The following is a 23,827-nucleotide window of genomic DNA, read 5'->3' on the forward strand; positions in this document are numbered from 1 at the left end:
TGGATTTCTCCTACATTTTAAAAGGTTATCTTTTAGTTTACAGCCAGATATATTTAAATAAAAAAAATCACAGGTTGGTTTTTACCGACAGCGTTAACGTCTGTGAAAATAGAGCCGTCTCCACTGTTAATGGGCTGCAGTTCTCGAAAGCGGTCGTAAAAATCTCAACTTGGCAAAACAGGCTCAACGTGAATCCTGTTTTAGGGTTGGTGATTAGAAATAAGGCAGGTGAGCAGGTATGCACAGGTACTTCAGTTTATTGCTTTGATTCCTGCAGCTTGTTTATGCATTTAGATCTCAGCTAGAAACAACTGCTTAGTTCTCTGATTCTCATGTCAGTCTTGTGCAGAGTGTGTTTATACTTATTCTCTGTGAAAAGTAAAGTGTTAGCTGAAGTAAGAGGAGCGATGGAGCAGAGTTTGGTTTACTGAAGAGAGAAGAAAAAATGAGCAGAGCAACAGAGTTACATGGAGAGGGAAAGGGTGCAGCTCTCATCCTGTGTCTGCTTCCTTCCTCACATCTCTAAAAAGAGGCCTGCATCTGCAAAATGCATGCTGGATACACACACACACACACGCACACACCCACACGCACACACACACACACACACATATGCACGCACGTTTCTGCAGGAATGGAAGCAAAGCAGTTTTAGTATCAAAGCTCAGCAATTTTGTCTGTTTTAATTCAGCGCAGAGTTTAGCCTGGAGGTCAAATGCTCAGGGTTTGTACTGGTCGTTAAAATCCTTGAACTTCAATTCAGAAAGTGCTTGATTTCAAGGATAAAATCCTTGAAAGTGCTTGATATTCAAACTGCTTAGTGTTGTGATGTAATAAAGTGCAATCTAACGTTTGATTAAAAGGCTAACTTTACAAAACGTTACTTGCAGTTGAAAGTAGATATATTTTTAAAAAAAACAACTTCTCAGTATCTGAAGTTAAATCAGATCAAACTTTTCATGTTTTAAATTAGTTGGAATTATTTAAATTATTTCTATTTGCTAAATTCCAGAAAACTTGGAACATTTTTAAGAGATCTTTTTTTAAATAACTTTCCTTTTATTTTGTTGAAGCATTTAATTTGGGCTCTAAAGTGATCTATCTCAGCACGATTTGTTTAGATTGTTCCAATGCATTGAATATTTATCATTCACTAATTAAAAAAAGGTTGTCTTATATTTTATATGTTAAACAACATTAATGAAATTGTTTTTTGTTGTTGCTAAAATAGTGTTTTGTTCTCAGCTTTGTCCGGTGTGGAGTGTAAGTGAGAGACATTTCAAAATATAACATTTTATTATGTTTCAGTTTATGTCGTCCCTGCTGTATAGTTAAGAATACTATTACAAGACATTTTTAGCAATTTCTTGTAATAGTAAGAAGACGTAGAAACTGTTTTTTTCTTAGTTGATTTAAAGTCTGGTGCTGGAAAAGTTTGAAAACTGTTTGAATCTTACTGTGGGAAAAGTGTACGAACCTTGTGTGGTGAATGTGTAATAAAGCCATTCATGTACCTCATTTATTATGTTAATTGTTTTGCAGAAAACTACCGCTGAACCCCTGACAAAAGCGAAAATGTAATAAATCCGTCTGTTCTCGGCTTCGGGCTGTTTTTCTGACCACATCATGCAAAGCGCCGCCTGTGCTGGTGCTGCCTGCTGTTTTCCTGAAAGAGTGAACTGGAGCTCCGATCAGGACGAGCGGTGTGAACTAAAGCGGCTTCATGTTGTGTTTGAAGCAGGAAGAAGAGGACCCAGACAGAGGCCAGCCCTGCATGCGCTGCGGAGATCAGTGTCCCGGCTTCCGCGTCCACGGCTGGAGGTAAAACCTGCTCCCAAACGCTGTTACTGCCGCCGGTGAACTGTGCAGGAAGTGTTTCACCCAGGATGAAAACTCACCTCCAGTCCGGTCACAGTTTCTGCTGCTACTCTCTGGATCTGCTGCAGCTGATAATAGCAAGTAAAAACTGAGCTGTACGGTTAAAACGATTAATCGACTGTAGAAATCAACTAATACAGTTATCGATTAATCGTTAACTGGAGTAAAGAGACTCAAAAAAAAGGCCGTTGGCTGAAAGAAAAGCATAATAAGATCAGTAATCCAAAAATGTACAAAAAATGTCCCATTTTGCATTTAAGATTAAAAAGAAAAACTTTGTCTGTAAATATGTTCAACCCAAAACTCTTAAAGTGGTTTAGTTATGGTTCAAATTCTGTTAAGATTATCCTATTAATCACTTTTTTCCATTCAATTATAAAAACAGTCAATAGATCAGATCTGCACAAGTTAAAAACATAAGTAACGTAATACTTAAAAAAGGAAGAATAAATTTAGGCCAGAAAACTAACATTTTGAAATTAATCTCAAATTATTTTTTAAGAAAACATTAAGAAATTATGATTTTGAAAAGTTTAAAATTTGCTAGAAATTTGGAGATTAATCACAGAAAATTTCTAGAAAAGATCTGGACATTCTTGTGTTTCAAAAGTTGAAAATGTTTTACTTTTGGAAATTTTCTCAGTTTGAAAAGTCAAAAATTTTTATTTCTAGAAAATTCTTGAGAGTAATTTCAAAATTTCTGAATGTTCTCTAGTAAATTTCCAACTTTTCACATTTTTTTTGTTAGTAATTTTTTCCATTAATCTCAAAATTAATTATTTTTTAAGCAAATTTTCAACTTCTGAAGTTCAGAAATGTCCTTTAGCAGAAATTTCCTCTTATTTTTTTTATTCTACCTTCAATGTTCCTAATGCGCAATCGCATGTCGGTGTGTGAAATTACAAGTAATTTAAATATGTCCTAAATATAAATAAAATGAAATAATTGGTTAAATAATCATGGTTATGTAAATAATTCAGTCCCATCAGTTTGTTTGAGTAGACTGTACCTGGCTGTAGCAGAGCTGCATGTCAAAGCTGCAGCAATCTGATCTTCAGCCTTGATGAAGTGATGATGAAGCCTTTTGATGTCTTCACACGGTCCAGGTGGCGTCCCACCGCATGTCTCCTCACCTGCAGGCTTGTAAGGCTAGAGACCTGTTGCTTTCTAAGCAGATCCTCACTGATCATCTGGAGCACAAGCCAAGCTCAAACCAACACAAAATGTCGGGATTTTTAGACTGAAAAATGAAAACAGTTCATCCAGCTTAGTTACAAGTTCATCAAGTAAATATGTTAAGTTTAATAAGTTGTCATGTTAAAAATAGTTTAAATAAGGTAAGTTTGACAAACTTAATTTGTTTACATGTTGCATATTAGCCCTTCTACACCGAACATGTCGGCGACGACACTGTTTTACAAGCTACATTTTTGCGGTACCGTAACTCTGCGACATTTTGCGTCGTCTGACAAATTCTGACTGTTTCTGAAAGGAGAGACGTTGCGCTTTCCAGCCAATATTGGGTTATTATGGTAATTTCACTCCCGCCGTTGCAGGAAGCATTTTTTTTTTTCAGTTTATTCTAATGAAACACTCTTTCAATAGACAGTAAATTGCGAAAATAACTGCTAGATATAGAAAGTTCCAGTTGTTATGGATAAATGGACAAATATATTTACTCACAAGACATTTAAAGAACTGTGTACAATTAAAATAAGTATAAATAAACAGGGAAAATTTGAAACTTAGGCCTCAGAGGGTTAACTATTTTTTTAAGCTGAAGGTCCTTTCTGTTTTTTCAGCGTGAATATTTTACATATGTTTTAAGAGTGTGTACTCCTGATAAGTTGTACAACTTTAGGTTTTTGTTGCACATTTTTTCCCCGACTTGTTTTCTCTGCAGGCCTTGCGCTTCCCTGTAATTGAATATTATGCACTATTATTATGTCTGTTTTAAAAAATTGGAAATGGAAAGACTAAATTAAATGTGTTAGGACTAAAAAAAGTCTACAAACCGCATAAGAGCAATATAGGAAACTAGAAAATTCCTGAAGAAATTTAACTGGGGCCTGCCAAAGTGTGCCCGTCGGTTTGGACCCAGCGTTCTGATGCTAAACATTAGCATCAATGCTAAGCTTTGCTAAATAGTAGTCATTAGCGTGTGGAAAGTCACAAGCATCTTGCCTAACATAGACTTGCACCATTCAGTATATTAAAATGAATGCATAAGCTGAAATTAGCCAAAATGCTAATGTAAGCCTAAATACTTTCTGTAGCATGTGGGGTATCATTAGAATGTTGTCTGTAATTAACTTACTCCACTCAGTATATTAAACATGGCTAATAAGTAAGAAAAATAGGCTAATAGCTTATTTAAGCTAAAAGGCTAATGCTAACGAACTGCCTTGCTGCACAAGGCAGTTCCCTAACCTGAGAGAAAAAGATAATGCAGAATAATGTTAGTGCACCGCCTGTGGCCTGTGGCGGTGCACTAACTTGAGGGGCATATTAAGGCTTTTATTTTGAAATTTGCAGTAAGCTTCATATTAAATGCCCACATCACCCAGATTAAAGCATATTCTTTGTGAAGTTTTCTGTCTGTTCACATAATGCTGGTTAGTTTTTATGACCTTTTATTAATTAATTCATCGGTCAGAATCCAGATGTTTAGCAAGAACAACATTTTTCCAGTAACAACTACCGAACGAAATCTAAAAAAAACTTTAAAACCTCGCAAATTTTTTACTTCAAGCAACAGAAAACATCAATGGCTGAAGACTTTTGTACTTTATTATTGTAATTTAGCTGTTGATTATTATGCCATATGTGAAGTTTGGTTGTTTTCCTTCAGACTTTTTTCCTGCTCCTTTAATGTATATCCAGCTGGTTGGGTCTGTGGGCAATCTGATCCTGTCACTCAGATTAACCAGATTAGGCTGAGGAAGCCGCCATCTTTACCGCCCTCTGTCCGCCACTTTTCTGTTTTTCAGTCTGCACCGCTCTCTGAACCTCATGGTATATTTGGAGTCCTTCACAAAAGTATTGATGCGCCCGAAAATTTCTCAAGAACATTAATTCATTTCTTTTGGATTTTATGTCATCGACCAAACACTAATTAGTTCTAGTTCTGACATAAAAGGACATTCATTAATTGTTTATGTAAATACTTTGAGCTAACCACTCTTAATCTGATACCCCTAAATAAAACCCAGCACAACCAGCAAGTTTTAGAAGTCAATAATCAGTAACTAGAGTCAACCTATGAGTAAATCCAGAGTTTTTACGCATCCTTAAAAAGTCTCAAACTTGTGTTTAAAGTGTCCCCTTAAAATGTCTTGAATTCATTTTTTTAAAAATCTAGTTTGACCTTTAATACGTAAATCGCAGATCTGAATTTTTGTTGTGGTAGGATTATTTCTTTGAGTTGCACACAGACTTGAGGCAGTTGCGGCTATTGCTAAATAGCTGCTAATATAACCTTGCTAGCTAGTTAGCTAGCTTGCTAGCTTTTTTACCCCTGTCATGACTAAGTTCAAATTTATCGCTTGTTCATCTTAGCCATTAGCTCATGTCTGTTGCCAACCGATACTATTTGCATTTTTTCTTTGTAAATTTCTCTGTGTATCTTAAATAAATCGTCTTAAAAGTCTTAGATTTGAGTTGCTGAAACCCCGTAAAACAGGGGTCTCAAACTCCAGTCCTCGAGGGCCGCAGTCCTGCAACTTTTAGATGTGCCTCTGCTGCACCACACCTGAACAGAATAATTAGGTCATTAGCAAGGCTCTGGAGAACTGATCTACACAAGGAGGAGGTAATTAAGCCATTTCATTCCAGTGCTTTGTACCAGTGGCACATCTAAAAACTGCAGGACAGCGGCCCTCGAGGACTGGAGTTTGACACCTGTGCCGTAAAATGAACGGAGGTAAATACAGAAAAATCCTGTCTGAGCTTGAGATAGTTAGCAAAGAAAAATGTGCAAAACATTTATCTTCTAGATCTGCAAATCTGTTGCCGATTTAAAAAAAAAATACATGTAGTTGCAATTGTAGTGAAAGGGGAGTTTCACAAACTATTGACCTTTGGGAGCTGGGTAGAAAATTCACAGTTGTAAAATAAAGTAAAACTGAGTAAAATTTTCCTTCTGCTTTAGAAATGTGCTGGTCTGTCACATCAGATACCAATAAAATATACAGAGGTTTTTAAATGTAGCAAAATCTAAACAGGTTTGAATAAGTATAAAATAAATGTAAAATACACTAAATTATATGTAAAATAATGTAATTTAAGAATATTTTAATAAATTAGTCTGTCATGAATTGGTCCAAATAGTAGAGTTTTTATTACTTTTTTAAAGTTTCTTCAGTAAACATCAAAGAGAGTGATGAACAAAAAAAGAGAGATAAATATATATTTTTTTATTTTATATCATGAAACAGTTAAATACAGTTATATTCCACCTCCAGTCGCTGCAGGTTTAACATAATGCACTTTTAGTTTATGTTGTTTCATTATGCATTACAGACAGATTAGAAAATAATTTCAGGTTAAACGACAGAGACGGATGTCCCGCTTAGCCACGTCCGATCCAGCAGAACGAGCCACATGAACGTTATTAAATGATTGAGATCGATGGGGTCAGTTTTTAGGACCTCAGAGTCTGCTTCTAATTTCATCCTCCTTAATAATCAATTGAGAGTCACACCTTCGCTGGCGGAGAAGATCCTCCAAGAGACCACAGGCTCAGCTGCTGGCGCTGGCTGAGCGGGAAGCGATCCATCTTCATCCCGGGCTTTTCCAGACACGTCCTGATCTGAGGTGGGGGGCAGATGGTGCTTCCGCTGCCCGGCGGAAAGTGAATTGAGTTACCGCTGACCCACAGGTCCCCCACCATGCTTCAAAAGTGATCAAAGTCACCAGGAGCTATTAGTTTCAGTCGCCATGTGGCAATTAGTCCGTCCCTTATTAGTGGCAGGGAGTTAACGGGGCAAAGCCCATCTGTTGGGATCCAGAGCTGAGGCGCGTTTACCGTCGTCCCCCTGCAGTTTCTCTCAGTTTCAGATGAACACAAAGAGGATTATTATGTAGCTGCTTCGCTGGATGTTCAGCTAGATTTTATCACTGTTTACTGACTGAAATATTGAGGATAATTACACTGCAAAAACAAACGCTTATCAGTTTCTAGTGCAAATATCTTAACAAACCAGCTCCTAACATAGGAGCTGGTTTTAAGTAAATATTTCCTTAATATTGATTGAAAAACATACAAGTTCCACTAGCAAATTAACTCACTTTAATGAGATATTTTTCTTATAAGTCTTATAAGATACTTAAAATATCTTTGCTCTTTTCAAAATTAAAGTTTAATCGCAATAATTTCTGGGGCAATTTATCATCCAGTAAAATTTGTAATCATGACAGGCCTAGTTGTAAGTTAGTTTTGTTTTATTTTTTGAGTGCTAAGAAATAAAACCACACCAAAAAATACTTCATAAGATTTTGTGTTTTTGCAGTGTAGCATCAGACAATTGGTTCAAATTACTTCTTTTTTGTGGACAACCTGTTTAAATTGTGCTGATTTGATACTGCAAGTAAAAAAAAAAGAAAACTTCAAAGTGAATTGTATGTTTTGCCTAAAATGAAAGCGGACATTATCTCTGTGGTTTTTAATCCTCAGTGACTGGACGTCAGAGGTTTGTCGTGACTTTCCAGGGGCCGTTTAATATTTCTCCAGAGATATTTTGTCGTCATGTTTGGCCATCTTGATCTCATAACGCGACAGATGCCGAACAGCACGGCGTTGCTCACTGGCTCAAAATCCGCAGCTCTTATTTGTATGATTAATAACGGCACCGAAGCTGCAGCCGTCCATCTGTTGTGAATCAGCTGCAGCAGTTTAGACACAAAAGGAAACAGTCACTTCACTCTTATTATTTTCTAACGCGACTGAACATTTCAACTCAAGACTTACTGTAAATATGTAGAAACCTCAGCTGATTACTTGAGATTTCCCAGTTTTGAATAGGTCAGTAAATGCTCATAAAAAGTTGAGATGTGTTTTGATTTGGGTGGCATGGGCGGTTGTATCTGATGAGTCAGAGCCATTTGTTTGCTCTCCCACACGGGATGGAGGAGGGTGGGAGGGTTGGAGTGGACATTGAAAAGAGACGCTCAGTCAGAGAAGATCCCACTTGGACAGGAGCTGCCGTAGAGCGACCTCCTCTCACAGACAGGACAGAAACCGGACGGTAAAGAGAGCTTTAAGAGTCAGCTGATCAGGAGAAGTCTGGATGGACGACATCGACACGCTGGATGGGACTAACTGGTCATGATTGTCACACAAGGTAACTAACTTAGACTGGATGCTTCAACAGTAATTACCTATTGAGGCGACGGTCGTTTGAAGATAAAAGCTAATTTATGTCTTAATTATGTGTTTGCGATGTCTCTAGGCCCATAGTGTGGTGTCAAGTTTCTTTATTTTCTCGCAAAATTTGATAACATGATGACCACATGGAAGCGTTCTGCTAAGATTAGAGACAAACTAATCAGGCTTTTCCTGGCCAATATAAGTACCTGACCTGCCAATTTAGTTTCCCACTGATTCTGGCTGCAATTACGCTACAGAAAAGATACAAAATGACATGTTTTTATTAAAGATGCAGTAGTTGTGTATTAAACAAAATGAAGGAATTAAGATTTTAAGATGTATTTCACCAGACGTTATCTATTACTTTCCTGAATTAAGGAAAATGGGTGTTATTTATTTTTATTTATTTGTGTGTTTATTTATTTTTTATTTTATTTCCTTTATTTAACCAGTTAAGCCCCCATTGAGATCCAGATCTCATTTGTAAAGAGGGACCTGTTGGTTGGTGCTTTTATAGACTGAAAATGATGGAAGTTTTTACTTTTGAAGCATTTATTTATTTTAAGTTTATTTGGTAGGGACAGACACACATCGACATAGACAAACTGAACAAAACAGCAGTCCCATGTTTGCGTCATAGTGCAATAGCAACAGCTAATTCGCAGGACTTTTCCCTATTTAACAAATAGGAAAAAATATTGCTGATCAAAGGTAAAATTGGCCGATTCCAGGATTTAAACAATTGATTGGTGAAGTTCTAGTTATGTCTGCAGTGCTAAATATTACATACACCAAATATTTACATTTTAAAAAGACATAACCTTTTTTATTGTCTGGTATTAAATCTGATTAAGCTTTATGTAACTGGGTCTATATTGTTAGTTGAAGTCAACGCAGAAGTCCACCGGTCACATTTAGCTGTTGAAGGCTAAATAGGATGACTGAAATTAACAGGTCGATCTCTATAACAAAGGGACAGTTGGTGTTACAATAATGTTTGATGTTGATACTATTATAGTTTCGGACTCTTCTCTGGTTCTGTTGGATCCATGTGATGGTGCCACCTGCTGCTGGTTTAAGGCATCGTCTTTGGTTACAGTGTTTAGGAATGCTGCTGGTGTAACTGGCTGAGACGTGGTGCATTTACCACCTGTCCCACCATGTCACATCTTTAACTGGCCCCTTACCACCAGTAGCTAAGCACTGTGTAGCTAACTCAGCTGAATTGGTTTCAGCAATTCAGGGTTCTGATCTCAAACTTTTCCAACAATATTACGTCACAGGAAAACATTATATATATAAAAATAACAGATTTTCAATTAATTGTCGATTAATAGTTTATTAGATTGAAATGAAATCAGATCGATTAACTGATAACGTCCGTTTAGACCTGCTTTTAATGTCGTAGTTTGGACGCCATCCAGCAGAGGGCGCCGCTGGGCATCCATAAGCATCAACAAAGATGGCGGATAACAGGAAAGATAAAATAGGGTCCGGTATGGGATTCAAGATGTTCTTTATGCGGTGCGTTTTGAAATATAAGTTTAATATTTAAGTTTCATGTTAGTAGCGCTCATTTAGATGAGCTGCGTGACGGAGTAGCGTCAAGTTTATCAACCAAAAATTAAAGATGTGCCGTGAAGGGGAGGATGTGACGGCAGAAAAGCGGTTTCTACCAAAGAAAAACTGACATGATGGGGGGAAAAACATGATGATTTTGAGGGCCGGCATGAGTTAATTCACTTTATGAAGCAATTTTTTAACATTCTCTCTGTTTCACATATTATTTTGTGATATTTTTTCACATATTATTTAATATTTTATTTTTTCTGTTTAGCAACCTAAGGTTAACATTTTGTTAGATTTTATATAAAATAATAATGATACCATTTGTGTTTTTTTTGTTTTTTTTTTAAATTTAGCATATGAAAAATGTAGCCCCTCGTGTTTTGGAAAGATGATCGTCCATCTTGATTTTTAGGAAAGTGACCGCTTATCAAGTTATCCTTAGTCAGTCGATAAGATCAATCAAATCTAGATTAACTCAATAATCAATCAATTCTATTCCATATTAATATTTCTGATTAGATCATTCTAAACTTCTTAGCATTTAGTTCCCACAGCAGCAGTCACTGGCATCTCAAAAAGAGCTCATTGTAAATAAATCCATCGATTAGAGGAGTAGTAATCTGGGGTTGACCAGTGGTCTTGTGTTTGGGTACACCAGCTTTTTGGCTCCTTGGGGGTTGGGTGCTCACATAAAGCAGCTTTGTGCCGTACGAACTTGAGCCACAAGTACCAGCTGGCAAGCTGTTACGCAATCACAACAGAAACGTAAAGTAAAAGCTGCGTATGGACACACTGTCACACCCACGCTTCGCTTCCAGCCCCGGGCGCTTCATTCTGACTCCACCAGTCCCACACACAAGCACGCAGTAACACCCTCCTCCAGATTGAACGCGATGCAGTATGAGGACAAGATGGTTGCAATATGAGGCAGAGGGAGATTAGAACTGTCCCGGATTGACAGGCGGGCTTATGTCAGTGACCTCGTTTTGCTGCTTGCTTGTCACAGATGTGCTGGTCCTGATGCAGAGGCTGCAAGATGTCAGGCTGAGGAGGGCGTGAACTCAACGGAGGTTCCTGTAAATTATCTGGATGTTGTGTTCTTGTGAGATTTGCTTACTTGTGTTCAAACTGACAGCAGGAGGTCTTGGTTAGTCAGCATGAAAAAATGCTTGTGCTGGGTTTGTGACGTAACGTCTCCTGCTTGGTGCCTTTGTAAATTACATGGTTGAAAGCGGAGGGAGTGACATATGACTGCGATGAGAAACTTATTACTTACAGAGTTTTTTTGGCTCTGTTTTAGCAACTGGAAGGAAAGCTTAATCTTTAAGAGTGTTAATTTGTTCCAGTTTGAACAAATACAATGCATTGTTAAGGTATTTTTACTCACTGACATTTTAGTGTTGATCAACTACCAACTTTAAATTTTATTGGGATTGGTTCTAAAGAAAATTATTCAATAAAAGATGCAGACAAGTGCAGAACAGGTTTATCTGATTTGTTTGCCTTTATTAGAGAGTGTCAAGAAGAAGCCCCATATGGAGGCCATGCAAAGACCCAAGACTTAGACCTGAACATTCAGAGCCAAATAAAGACAGTTACAAAGTCGGCCTTTGTAACTGTCGACTTTAAAAAGGACTAGAAATGTTCTAGTCCTAAATCCTAGAACATTTCCAGGATTAAAGGACTAATGTCCCAACAAGTTCTAGAGGAACTCATTCATGTGCCTCTAATCTGGAACAAACTTCCAGAAAACTGCAAACATGCTGAAACACCGAGTTCCTTTGAATCAACGCCACAAAAATTGTCCTTCAATTAACAACAAGTGGAAAATCATTAAGTGTTTCAACCAGTGATCATTTTCTCTTACCTTGCCTGCATTTTAATTTGTTTTTTTGCTTGTTTTATTTTCCTTCTCATCATGTGAAACTCTTTGAATTATTTTACTCCTAAAAATGCACTATAGAAATAAAATAGCCCAGTCCAATGAGAATAAAATTGAACTATTTGGCCGACGCAAAACACTTCTTGTGTTGGTAAAAATTACACTCTGAACAGAACGTATCAGCTGTGAAACATGGTGGCGGCTGTGTGATACTTGGGGCTGCCTTTCCGCAGCCTTCCAGATTTGTCGGCTGATTTGCAAAACTATTTTCAGTCATAACTTAAAATATGTGCCATTTTAATTCTAATAAGGATTGACACAGGGAGTATAAATATTAATGCAAGCAACAATTTTTATATAATTTTATATTTGTCTATTCCATAAAATTCAAGATGTGGAACCAATAATCAATTAAACATATGAAATTAAAACAAGTTCAGTCATTTCCATTTGTATGATTTATTGTTTTTCTCTTTGTCTCTCTTTCTACCAAAACTGTTCTTCAGTCTGGGGCTTTAGCCTCAACTAGCCATTTTTTTAAGGTCAATTTTGTTTATAGAGACTTTATAATTAATTTTATTTGTTGTTTCTGTTGTTTTGTTTATTTATTTTGCATATTTAAAATGTCTTCCAGTTCCTGTGTTTAATGTTTGTTATAAATTAAAGTTTATTGATCTTTGAGAATGTGTTCATTATCATTATATTACTTGAAAATGGATTCAAAACCACAATATTATTGTTTATCGCAATAATTTATGGGACAATTTATCACAAAACTGTGTGGCAGAAATACAATTTTATTACTTTTTTTGTTTCTCCAAAGAAGAAAGTAACGGGAGAACTCATAAATATAAGATTTGTCAAGCATTAAAAACTTTGCTTCTTGCATTTCAGTACTTGAAGCAACATTTGACGTTGAATGGAAACATTTGATCAGGTTTCTGCTTTGGTCGTAAATCAGTTTTAAGACCGTCTCCGTCTCCACAGGAAGATCTGCGTGCACTGCAAGTGTGTGCGGGAGGAGCATGCGTTGCAGTCGGTGCCAGGGCAGCTGGAAAAGATGATGACTAAGCTGGTGTCGGACTTCCAGAGGCACTCCATCTCCGACGACGACTCGGGATGCGCCTCCGAGGAGTACGCTTGGGTCCCACCTGGGCTCAAGCCTGAACAGGTCAGAGACAGGATATAAATTAAACTCAGATGCTCTCCCTCACCTGGACGTGTTCGTACACAGACCCAAATGATTTGATAGGCAGTAATTTAATAAACTGCTTTGTAAGTGGGTAAATTGCTGCCTGTAGTCTCTCATTTCTGCGTCTCTGTGAACAAACTTGTCTCCTGATTCAGGTGTACCAGTATTTCAGCTGCTTGCCAGAAGACAGGGTGCCTTATGTGAACAGTCCGGGGGAGAGATACAGAATCAAACAGCTGCTGCACCAGCTTCCAGCTCACGACAGCGAGGTAACGGGACTACAGGCTCCATTACAGGCAGAGAGACTCACCTGGTCAGAGACAGAGAGACTCACCTGGTCAGCTCTGGAACACACAGAGTTACAGAAGCAGCTTCAAAACTGCAGCTGATTTTAGGAAAAAGGCTGAAAAAACACTTTACTGGTTGGAAGACGAGTGGAAAATATAAAAATTACATCCGTCCGTTGTTTTCCATCCATCCTTTCTTTCTTTCTCTCTGTCTTTTTATCTGATTGTTTTTTGAAATATCCGAAACTTTGTATTAATCCTGTAAAAAATCTTTCAACGTGTCACTGATTACTGAGTCTGTAAAGCTGCTGCATTCTTACATAAAATGTCTCATAAATCTGTAAATTTCTACCAGTAGTCTCTGTTTTCTCGCAGCCTCAGTACTGCAACTCTTTGAATGATGAGGAGAAGAAAGAGCTTCGTACGTTCAGCCAGCAGAGAAAACGAGATAACTTGGGCAGAGGCGTTGTCAGACCTTTCCCTGTCACCATGACCGGAGCCATCTGCCAGCAGGTGCACAACATTTACATCATCATGATCATATTTCATAACCAGAGCTAATCAACGCTCAGATTTTCCTTCTCCGGCATTAATGCACAGATGTGAATGCTTATTAAAACATATCGGAACGCTGTAGGCTGACGCTAAGCGTAGCTGCATGTATGTGCAGGTAACGCTTGGAGGCTGCAGCACACACAGTTAATGATCACAGAGCTGCAGAAGCAAATTACTGAGTCCTCTTTATTTGCTAAAGGATACACCACCTCACTTCCTTCCCTCTGCACCACACCCGACCCAACCTCATCTGTTTTTCCAGTGTGGCAGACAGATCTGTGGCGGAGACATAGCTGTGTTCGCCAGCCGGGCGGGTCACGGCAGCTGCTGGCACCCCCAGTGTTTCCAGTGCTCGTCCTGCAGCGAGCTGCTGGTCGACCTGATCTACTTCTTCCAGGACGGGCAGATCTACTGCGGCCGGCACCACGCCGAGAGGCTGAAGCCCCGCTGCCAGGCCTGCGATGAGGTGGGCGTCTATCCTATATCAAACATCAAGAAATGTTTCTTCACATGATTACGGCTGCGACTAACGATCACTTTAGTAATCGATTAATTGATTTTTTCCTATGATTAATTGATAAATCTGGAAAAAATATAGCAGATTCTACAGATTTTTCATTTAACTGCTTAAGCTTAAACTAACTTTTTTATGCAATATTAATCGATTGTCTCAACAATTGATTAATCACGATTAATCCGATTAATCGTTTCAGCTCTAGTGAAATTTGTTGTGATGATAAATTTCAGTTAGTGTATAAGAAAAACTGACTGAGATGTTTTCCTTCCGTGAGAATATCAATAAACATCAGTACATTCAAAATATGATTAAATAAAGTTTCTATAAGTACTTTAGTGATATAAATTAAATTACATTTGTTGATGCGACTGATATCCTATAGAAGTTTATGTCAAATAGGAATGTTTTTCAAGACCAGTATTTATGTTTATGCCACACAGGATTGTTTCAATGTAAGTATATATATTATTTCAAATGGCTCAATCACTTATTGATCTGTGAGGTTGATGTAAAGATTGGCTTATCGTTTATATGTTAAACAATGTGTAAAATACAGGATTTATTTTGTTAAATTGGTGTTTTGACCTCTGACCAGTCAGGTGTATGTGGTGTGTGAATGAGAAACATGTCAAAACATAAAAGTCTGTTATATTTTAGTTTATCTAAAGTACCATGACAAGGTATTACTAATAACAGTAATAAATTATATAATAGAATAGTGACTTGAATCGTATTGTTTTTTTTATCTTCAAAGTCCTGGAAAAGTTTGAAAACGTGCCTTAAAAATGCTTGAAAACAGCTTGAATTTTCCTGGGGAGAAACATGTTTGAACCTTACATCCATCTCCATTTGATCATAAACATAATTCACTAACCTAATCTCTGTTCATTCATTAAATCTATTTAAAGGTTTATCTGTTAGTCTCTTTCGCCTGGCCGCTCGCTGTGATTTAAGAGATTATTTGACTAAAGGATCTGACCCACAGCGGTTCTGTAGGCTAAGCTCAACCGGAGGGCACTAGGTTGCAATCCACTTCCTGTTTCTGTTTACCCAAACTGTCAGTGTTTGTTTGTTTGTTTACGTACCTGTCCAACCCTTTATTCCAGATCATTCTAGCAGACGAGTGTACGGAGGCAGAAGGAAGGTACTGGCACATGAAGCACTTCTGCTGCTTTGAGTGTGAGGCGGCGCTGGGCGGTCAGCGCTACATCATGAGGGAGAGCCGACCGTACTGCTGCTCCTGCTACGAATCCCTGTATGCAGAATACTGCGACACCTGCGGCGAGTCAATAGGTACAATGCAGTTCTACTCAGTTCAATTCAGAAATACAGTAACGCTTTATGTGACGGGGTGTCATAAGACTGACATGACACTGTCATAAACATATAACACCTATCATGAACATGAAGGAGTCTTTGTGAATGTCTGACTGTTCGGTCAATAATTACACTTTTAATGCAAAGTTGGCACTTTAATGGACTTTTAATGCAACTTTTGAAGCACTTTTGAACAACAGTCATACATTCATAAAGACTCCTTCATGTTTATGACAGGTGTTACATCATGTTTATGACAGGTGTTACATCATGTTTGACAGGTGTTACATCATGTTTATGACAGGTGTTACATCATGTTTATGACAGGTGTTATATCATGTTTATGACAGGTGTTGTATCATGTTGATGACAGGTGTTACATCATGTTGATGACAGGTGTTACATCATGTTTATGACAGGTGTTACATCATGTTTATGACAGATGTTAAGTCATGTTTATGACAGGTGTTATATCATGTTTATGACAGGTGTTACGTCATGTTTATGACAGGTGTTATATCATGTTTATGACAGGTGTTACGTCATGTTTATGACAGATGTTACGTCATGTTTATGACAGGTGTTATATCATGTTTATGACAGGTGTTACGTCATGTTGATGACAGATGTTACGTCATGTTGATGACGGGTGTTACGTCATGTTTATGACAGGTGTTACGTCATGTTTATGACAGGTGTTACGTCATGTTGATGACAGATGTTACATCATGTTGATGACAGGTGTTACATCATGTTGATGACAGGTGTTATATCATGTTGATGACAGGTGTTACGTCATGTTGATGACAGGTGTTACGTCATGTTGATGACAGGTGTTACGTCATGTTGATGACAGGTGTTACGTCATGTTTATGACATCTTCATGTCAGTCTTATGCATCCCGTCAGATAAAGCGTCATCAAAAAAATGTTATTGATTCAAAAAGGTAATTAAATGTTGTAATTCATTAATTCAAAGTCATCACAGTGTTATTGTAGATAGTAATGGCTGATTGCCATTTTCCCCCCTTCCTGTTTTTGTTTTGTTAGCCTAAAAGAAAATTAGACAAAATGTGATTAAATCATCCTATGTGATTTTATTGTGTGTATATTTCTAAATGTATAACTGATAGGAATTTATAGAGGGTTCCTGCAAAATTTTGAAAAGTATTGCATTTTCTTGTAGAGAAAAAAACAAAAAAACAAAATTTCTTTTTATTTCACTTACATCCTTTATTTGATTTGCTAAATCATAATGCAAAAATCTAGGGATGTATGTATTTAAGCTTTGTCATTATTAGACCTGCAAAAATTCAGTATGAAAAATGTTAGATTTTTTTTAAAGTATTTTTGTTCCTCCATGTTCTAAGAGAGAAATAAAATCTAATACTGTTTATTAAACGGGTATTAGATTTAGATTTTCAAAATAATTTATAACTTAAATATTTATAATTTGCTAAATCACGTCTCGAGTTTAACAGGATTACAGTTTTGAAAACTCATGGAAAACTACGTTAAAGTCAGGTTGCTGTTCTAACGATGAATTAATTACTAAATTAGTTGGTGCTTATTTCAATAACGGATTAATCCGATTAATCGTTTCAGCCCTAAAAATCCTAAATGCAAATATTTTTTGTAAAGGTTTAACCTTATTACTGCCCTAAGCATGTTATTTTTCAGAAAATTTGATATTTTAGATTCTCTATACTCTAATTAACGATTAATTGATTACTAAATTTGTTTATTTTTTTCAAAATCGATTAATCATAATTAATTACGATTAATTGTTTCAACCCTAGCCTCTTGTAATGCCTAAAAAACTGATTTATCTTTCATTTTCAAAGAAAATACTTATCAATGCAGCAGATAATCACCTGAAAGTCTCTCCTCAGGTATTGATCAAGGCCAGATGACGTACGAGGGTCAGCACTGGCACGCGGTGGAGTCGTGTTTCTGCTGCGCCCGCTGTCGGCTGCCTCTGCTCGGCCGGCCCTTCCTCCCACGCGGGGGCCTCATCTTCTGCTCCAGGTCCTGCTCCCTGGGCGACGACCCCAACAACTCGGACTCCTGCGACTCGGCGCTGCAGAGCAGGTCTCCCCATCACTGCAGGCGGTGGGGGACGCCGGAGAGGATGCACTGCAGTTCCCCTCTGCAGCCACCAGAGGGCGCCAAACACTCTCCTGCACAGGACTGCATTCACACTGCAGTGGAGAATAGAGGTGAAAACTACTGATTAGGCATTAAAGTGTGAGAAAATTAGCTGTTTTTGTTAAATATTTATGTGATTTGCTTCCTTCAGGGCTTCACTGCAGCGCTCCAGTTCAGAATGAGGCTCCGTCACACACCGGCCATCCTCATCCAAGAGTCTCCTACTCGCCTCTGCCTCACATTCACCTGGGAAACGGCTGGCCCAGCGACGTTCCACATTACAGTCTGCTGCCAGGGGACAGTAGCGTAAAACCACCAGCCACTGGTATCCCGTTGCAGGAGGAGCTGAATGGAAATACTGGACTAACTGGAAGTAATTCAAGAGGAACCTCCACCAACAAAGACTGCAGGAACTGGGTGGAAAAGACAAATCAGGCAATGCAAGGTAACAGAAACCCCTGTGGGAGACTGAGGAAGGATTTGGCCTCTTCCCAGAACCAGACTGAACTTTTAGGTTTAGAAAGTCTGGCTCAAATCCACCTGTGGATTTGGAGTGGCCTAGCCAAAGTTCAACCTTGACTCTAATTGAGATAATGTGGCATGACCTCAAACTGGCTGCTCATACTTAAAATGCCTCTGGTATTAAAACAATTCTGTGAACTAGAGCGCGTTAAAGACCGAATGACTTCCTTTTTTAAAAAAAATCAATGTGGCGTCTCTGTCCTTTAGTTTGGTCTCTGATCAGAACGTCACAACTAGCAATAAATCAATTAATCGCACGATAAGCTACAATGATAAGAGATACTTTCCTTTAATATTATTGAAAAGCTGTAATTTTTAGACACAATGCAAATATTTAAACCCAGTATGAAATAGTTAGTTTAGCCTTCCTGACACGTTTCCCGTCTGAATGATTATTGTTTTTAAATTTTGTTTAGAGACTTGTTCCCGTTGTTTTGTTGGTTTATTTTGGATATTTAAAATGCTTCCAGTTCTGGTGTTAAACAAAATTTTATTTTTAAATTTTGAATAGTGTACTCACACTAGTATAGCATTATTACTATATTACTATAATAATTATTATTATTACATAATGTGTACTAGATTGAGTTAATTGGTATAATTATTTATTATTACTACTACTAATAATAGTATTATTAATAATAATTATTAATAATAACTATAATTAATTATTATTGTTATTATTATCATCGTTAATTTTAATAATATTGTCATTTTGAAAATGTCCTCAAATTGACAATATTTATAATTTATCTAAATCATTTCTTGATTGTCGCCACACCAGGCCTATTCTCTGATTATTCCCTCTTTTCTCCTCAGACACGCCGCCTCCATCATCAGACAGCTCCCCCGTTCTCCCACCTCCTCTGCCCATTAAGTCCCGGGACCTGATGCCGCGGGACGCGTCCCCTCTGTCCCATCTGTCCCCGTCCCATCGGAAGGACCAGCCCCCTGAGTCGCCTCCTCCGCTGACACGCAGCGGCCAAGCCAGAGTCAGCTTCAGGGAGCCAATCAGCAGCAGCTACTCTGTAGAGGAAGACGACGACGATGAGGAGGAGGAGGAAGAAGAGAGGCTTCAAGTCACCGTGGAAACCAAGCCGACTGAGGATGACGATGGTGAGGTGGCGGGTTTTGGAAGCAGGCTGCATCTTCAGAGAGGCATCCCACCACAGATGGATCTACTGGGTAAGCAGAATCCCTGGTGGTTCTGTGTTGGCTGAGATGTACCGGTACTGGTGTACTGGTTTGCTAAAAATTAACTTCACACTCACTTTTAACTTTTCATATTTGGTCAAATTACAACTCCAGGTCTTTTATTGGGATTAAGACACACAGACTTCATTTCATGTTTTTGCTTCAAAAACAACAAAATATATAGTCTTAAAGTATTTTTTTATTAACTGTTGATAAATGGTTTATTAGATTAAAATTAGTTCCAATCGATTAACTGATAACTTTAGTGTTGTAGTTTGGACGCCATCCAGCAGAGGACGCCGCTGGTCATATTTAAGTTGCTGTTGATACAGAATTAAAGATGGAGGAAAGATAAACAGTCCGAACAGAGTCCGTTTTTAGGTGCTAAATGCATTTTTATTATTTATTCATAGTATAGTTTTACAAAAAATCAATCAGACTGAAATAGATTTTTAACATTTTTAATTGATTCTGAATTTCCAGGACCAGGAAATGTGATTCCCTATAGAATCTATTTTTTTTCTCCATCTCTAGAAGGTTTTGATTAATTTTAGGCTGGTCACAATTGTTTGAGAAGTTATTGCAATAAATTATAATATTGTTGTTTTGAGACCATTTAATGGCTTAATCATGCAAGAATACACCCTCAAAGATCAATAAACTTTAAATTCTAATGAATATTTGACATTGAAACTAAAAAGAAATTAAATATCCAAAATAAATAAACAAAATGAATTATGCAGTTTCTGTAAACAAAATTGTCCTTGAAAGAAAACAGGACTGGTTGAGACCAAATCACCAGGCTGAAGACTTTTATCATCCAGTTTTTGGTAGAAAGAGAGAAAAAAAACAATAAATAATTCAAGTTGAAACTATTGAGCTCGTTTTAATTTATCAAGCGATTAATTCATTACAGGCCTATTTAATTTCTCCTTTTCCCCGATTAGACGGCTCTTCATATCATCGTCATCACCTGAAGCGCGGTTGGGGCCGCTCCCGTACGTCCTCCGACCCCGTCCTCCGTCCGGGTTTGGAGCGGCGCCGGTCCGACAGACCCCGGCTCGACACTCTGGACTTGAAGGCCGAGAGCCGGAGAGACGCACGCAGCTCCTGCAGCATCCCCTCCCTGAGCCTCCAGCAGGGACCCTACAAACACGAGGACTGCTGCTCCACCTGCTCCTCCTCCTCCGAGTCCGAGGAGGAAGGCTTCTTTCTGGGGCAGCGGATCCCTCTGCCGCCGCAGCTTCGGCAGCCCGACGACGGCCCGGCCGGGCGGGCCGAGGAGATTCTGGAGGTGCAGAGAGACCGCGGCCTGAGAGGCAGCATCCGGCGGAGACGAGCTCAGAGCGCAAAGGAGAAAGATAAAAACTGCGCCGTGTCCTGAAGCTGACGGTGAAAGCTACTGACCTTTCTTCCTCCTTACTGCAAAACTACAAAATATTACCAAGTATTTCTGGTCTAGTTTCTAACCCAGATGTCTGAGTAAACTTCAAATAAGACAAAACTGACTTACAAGTAGCTTTTCAGCAAAATACAGGAGCTTGATTTAATCAATAATTCACCGATAAACTTTTTTCACTTCAGATAACGATAAAGATACGTGAAGTTTAGTATCGATTGATACAGAAAACCAGGACTGAATTGACTTACGTTTTTTTTTTCTTAGAGTTTTTCATACCTGATAATCTGGTTGATTCGTTTTGATTATGGACCAAAATTGCAACATTTGTTACATTTTCAGCTGCTGTGGTTTGATTTCACTCACGGTGTCAAACAAACCAAACCCTTTGAAAAACCTGTTCTCCTCCTCACCTGTGGGGGCGCTGCAACAGGAATTACTGAAGGAAACGACACAAAAACCTCTGAAGAAGACACAGTGTAACTTCTTCCTTCTTTCTAGACAAAGATTGAGTAGCATCAGATTTTAGCGGCTGTAGGATTTCTGGTTTGTCTTTGGTAAAAGCCCACAAGTCATTTCTCCCACTAGCATTAGACTGAATTTATTTTGGTTATATTACCCAGAATGCCCTGTGCTGTCGTCTGCTTCCTGCTTTTGGAATGGTTTCCGGCCAGCTTGCACGCATCAATCAACTGGGATAAAAACCAACGTAAAATAAACGACAAAGAAACTGAAACTAACTAAAACTATAGGTTGACGACTTTGGTCAAACATGTAAAAATAAACTGCAACTAACCTTTCAAATGGTTCAGAAAGTGCAGCTAATAATTCTAAATATAATGTGAAATAAATAATAATAAATAGACTGGATAGATCTGCCCTAATAGACACAATATCTAATACAGATGTCAATGTAGATCGCTCAATATTAAGAAATTATTGACTTAAAACAAACTCCTGTATCTTGCCGAAAATTATTTCTAAGTTAGTTTTGTCTTATTCCCAGTGTATAAAGATATTTACACTAGAAGCTAGACCTAAAATGCTTTGTTGTGATTTTGCAGGCTGGTTTCTGAGGGGGATGTCAAACCACAGCCTGTCTGCTAACACAGTGAGGGAAACGCATTATACCTCAGAATGAGGCTCCACCGAACCTCATGCTTCTGCTGCTGGTCTTTATATGACGTTACACTGCAAAAACACAACATCTTACCAGGTATTTCAGGTGAACTTTCTAGAGCAAATGTCTTGGTACACTAGAAATACGTTTAACTAACTTACAAGTAAACTTTCACCAAGAAATAGGAGATTGTTTTAAGTAGATAATTCCTTAATATTTTCACTAATAAAACATTTTTCCTGTTATAAATGAAATTATCTGCCAGTAGAACTAGAACTTTTTCATCAATTTTAATAAATTATTGACTTACAAAATTCTCCTATATTTTGCTAAAAAGTTACTTTTGTCTTATTCCAAGTGTACTAAGATATTTACAATAGAAACTCGACCAAAAATACTTAAGACTTTGTGTTTTTGCAGTGCACATACACATGCAAAGCCTTTAAATAAATGAATCTTTTACTGAAGCTGCATCACTTTAAATGAGAATATTTAGAAAACACAAGCACAGTTTTAGTTAATTTAGTCAGTTTTGAAAAAAATCTCCTGTTAAATAATTATTTTGAATTTGTATTTAACCCTCTTGGCCAATAGGTTCAACGTCTTTGGCAATTCCTCTTTGCTCTTTATACGTCCTTAAAAAGTCTTAAATTAAAAAAAAGAGAAAAAAACAATAAAAATTTAAGGCCATAAAACGTCTTAAATTCATACAAATAGTAAGTTGGCTTTAAATATTTTTGGCAGGACAGTTTTTTTCTTTGCATTCTGCAATTCAATGTGGTTGAGGCTATCGCTAAGAAGCTGCTAATACACCTTTGCTAGCTAGCTAACTTTTTTGCATTTATTGTAGATAAGTGCAAATTTATCGCCAGTTGGCGGGAAGACGTTTGTACATTTCTGTCTTAAAAATCAGGTTTTACCGACTCAAATTTAAGACTTTTTAAGACCATTATTACTGACATTTAAGGGATTGCTTGGGGATGCTAATAACCTGCCAGGTTTCTACACCAAATTCTTCTGTTTTTCGAGTTACATTCGATGCTACTGCAATAAAAGATGAATTTATTTTAAGGCTTTTGATGCGTCTTTACCAGTCGGTGGGGAAATGTGAATGAAACTTGTGGGTGGTGAATGTGAAGTGACCATTTGTTATAAAGACAGACCACAGTGATGCATTACTGTTCTTTAACGTTACATAAACCACTTTCACCTCCGTTTTTAACCAAATATGGGCAGACTAAATTTCTCCACTTGTTGTAAAACACATAAAAGTGAACAAACACAAAGTTATTCAACTGGAATATTACAGTTCTGATTGTACAGATAGAAAAATACCTGTTTATAATGTCAGTTTTCCCATAATGCTGCCAGTGTATTTCCAGCATTTCATTGCTTTTTCTACAAGGCATTTTCATTGCTAAGGTCACAAACTATCATTGAGATCATGAGTGAGTTTTGATCATAAATGAGGCTCTCGGCTTGAGTCAGCTAAGGCGAAAAAAGACACTTAATCACCCTACTGAGATATTTTCCTACATTTAAAATACTACTGCATCAGGCAAAAGGTCAAAAGGTTGCACCTGTTTTAAAGAAATATCTCAAAATGTGCTCTCTGGAGACATATACATAAATTATTCTTCCCTAATGCTTTGGATGTTTAAAAACGCCTCAGCGGGGATGTGCAGTTTGGATTCTTACCCACATGCTTGCATATAAATATTTTACCTGCTGTGCCAACATTATCTGACACTCAAAGTAAAATTCCCTTCAAGAAACTTTAAAAACGTCTCTCGTCTTTGGTGAAAGTTTATTTATTTTTATATGTACTGTGTAGACCACTGTTCATTGTATAAAGTGAAGTGAAAAACACATCGACACTTG

At 37.8% G+C, this 23,827-nt stretch overlaps 1 protein-coding gene and 1 long non-coding RNA gene across 4 annotated transcripts in view; both read left to right on the top strand.

Moving 5' to 3' along the window:
- prickle3 (prickle homolog 3) overlaps positions 1-22,162 on the top strand; it is a 29,722-nt gene extending 7,560 nt beyond the window's left edge. Inside the window, exons 2-11 of one of the 3 annotated variants that reach the window (XM_032547477.1) lie at positions 1,739-1,821; positions 12,684-12,867; positions 13,044-13,157; positions 13,551-13,688; positions 13,993-14,196; positions 15,354-15,540; positions 17,456-17,782; positions 17,863-18,156; positions 19,053-19,418; positions 20,375-22,162. In XM_032547477.1, the coding sequence (XP_032403368.1) occupies positions 1,739-1,821; positions 12,684-12,867; positions 13,044-13,157; positions 13,551-13,688; positions 13,993-14,196; positions 15,354-15,540; positions 17,456-17,782; positions 17,863-18,156; positions 19,053-19,418; positions 20,375-20,811 (2,334 nt within the window). In that variant the 3' untranslated portion in view covers positions 20,812-22,162. Of the gene's footprint in view, positions 1-1,738; positions 1,822-7,420; positions 8,220-12,683; positions 12,868-13,043; positions 13,158-13,550; positions 13,689-13,992; positions 14,197-15,353; positions 15,541-17,455; positions 17,783-17,862; positions 18,157-19,052; positions 19,419-20,374 lie in introns of those variants that run through there. The other 2 variants (XM_032547562.1, XM_032547642.1) reach the window with 2 other exon arrangements.
- Positions 8,990-11,647, top strand: LOC116709280 (uncharacterized). Its single transcript, XR_004336840.1, has 2 exons — positions 8,990-9,105; positions 9,164-11,647. It is a non-coding gene; the product is annotated as an uncharacterized LOC116709280 (long non-coding RNA).
- Positions 22,163-23,827: the final 1,665 nt, after the last annotated feature.

Source organism: Xiphophorus hellerii, chromosome 1 (genome assembly GCF_003331165.1).
Source record: "Xiphophorus hellerii strain 12219 chromosome 1, Xiphophorus_hellerii-4.1, whole genome shotgun sequence".
Lineage (NCBI taxonomy): Eukaryota > Metazoa > Chordata > Actinopteri > Cyprinodontiformes > Poeciliidae > Xiphophorus > Xiphophorus hellerii.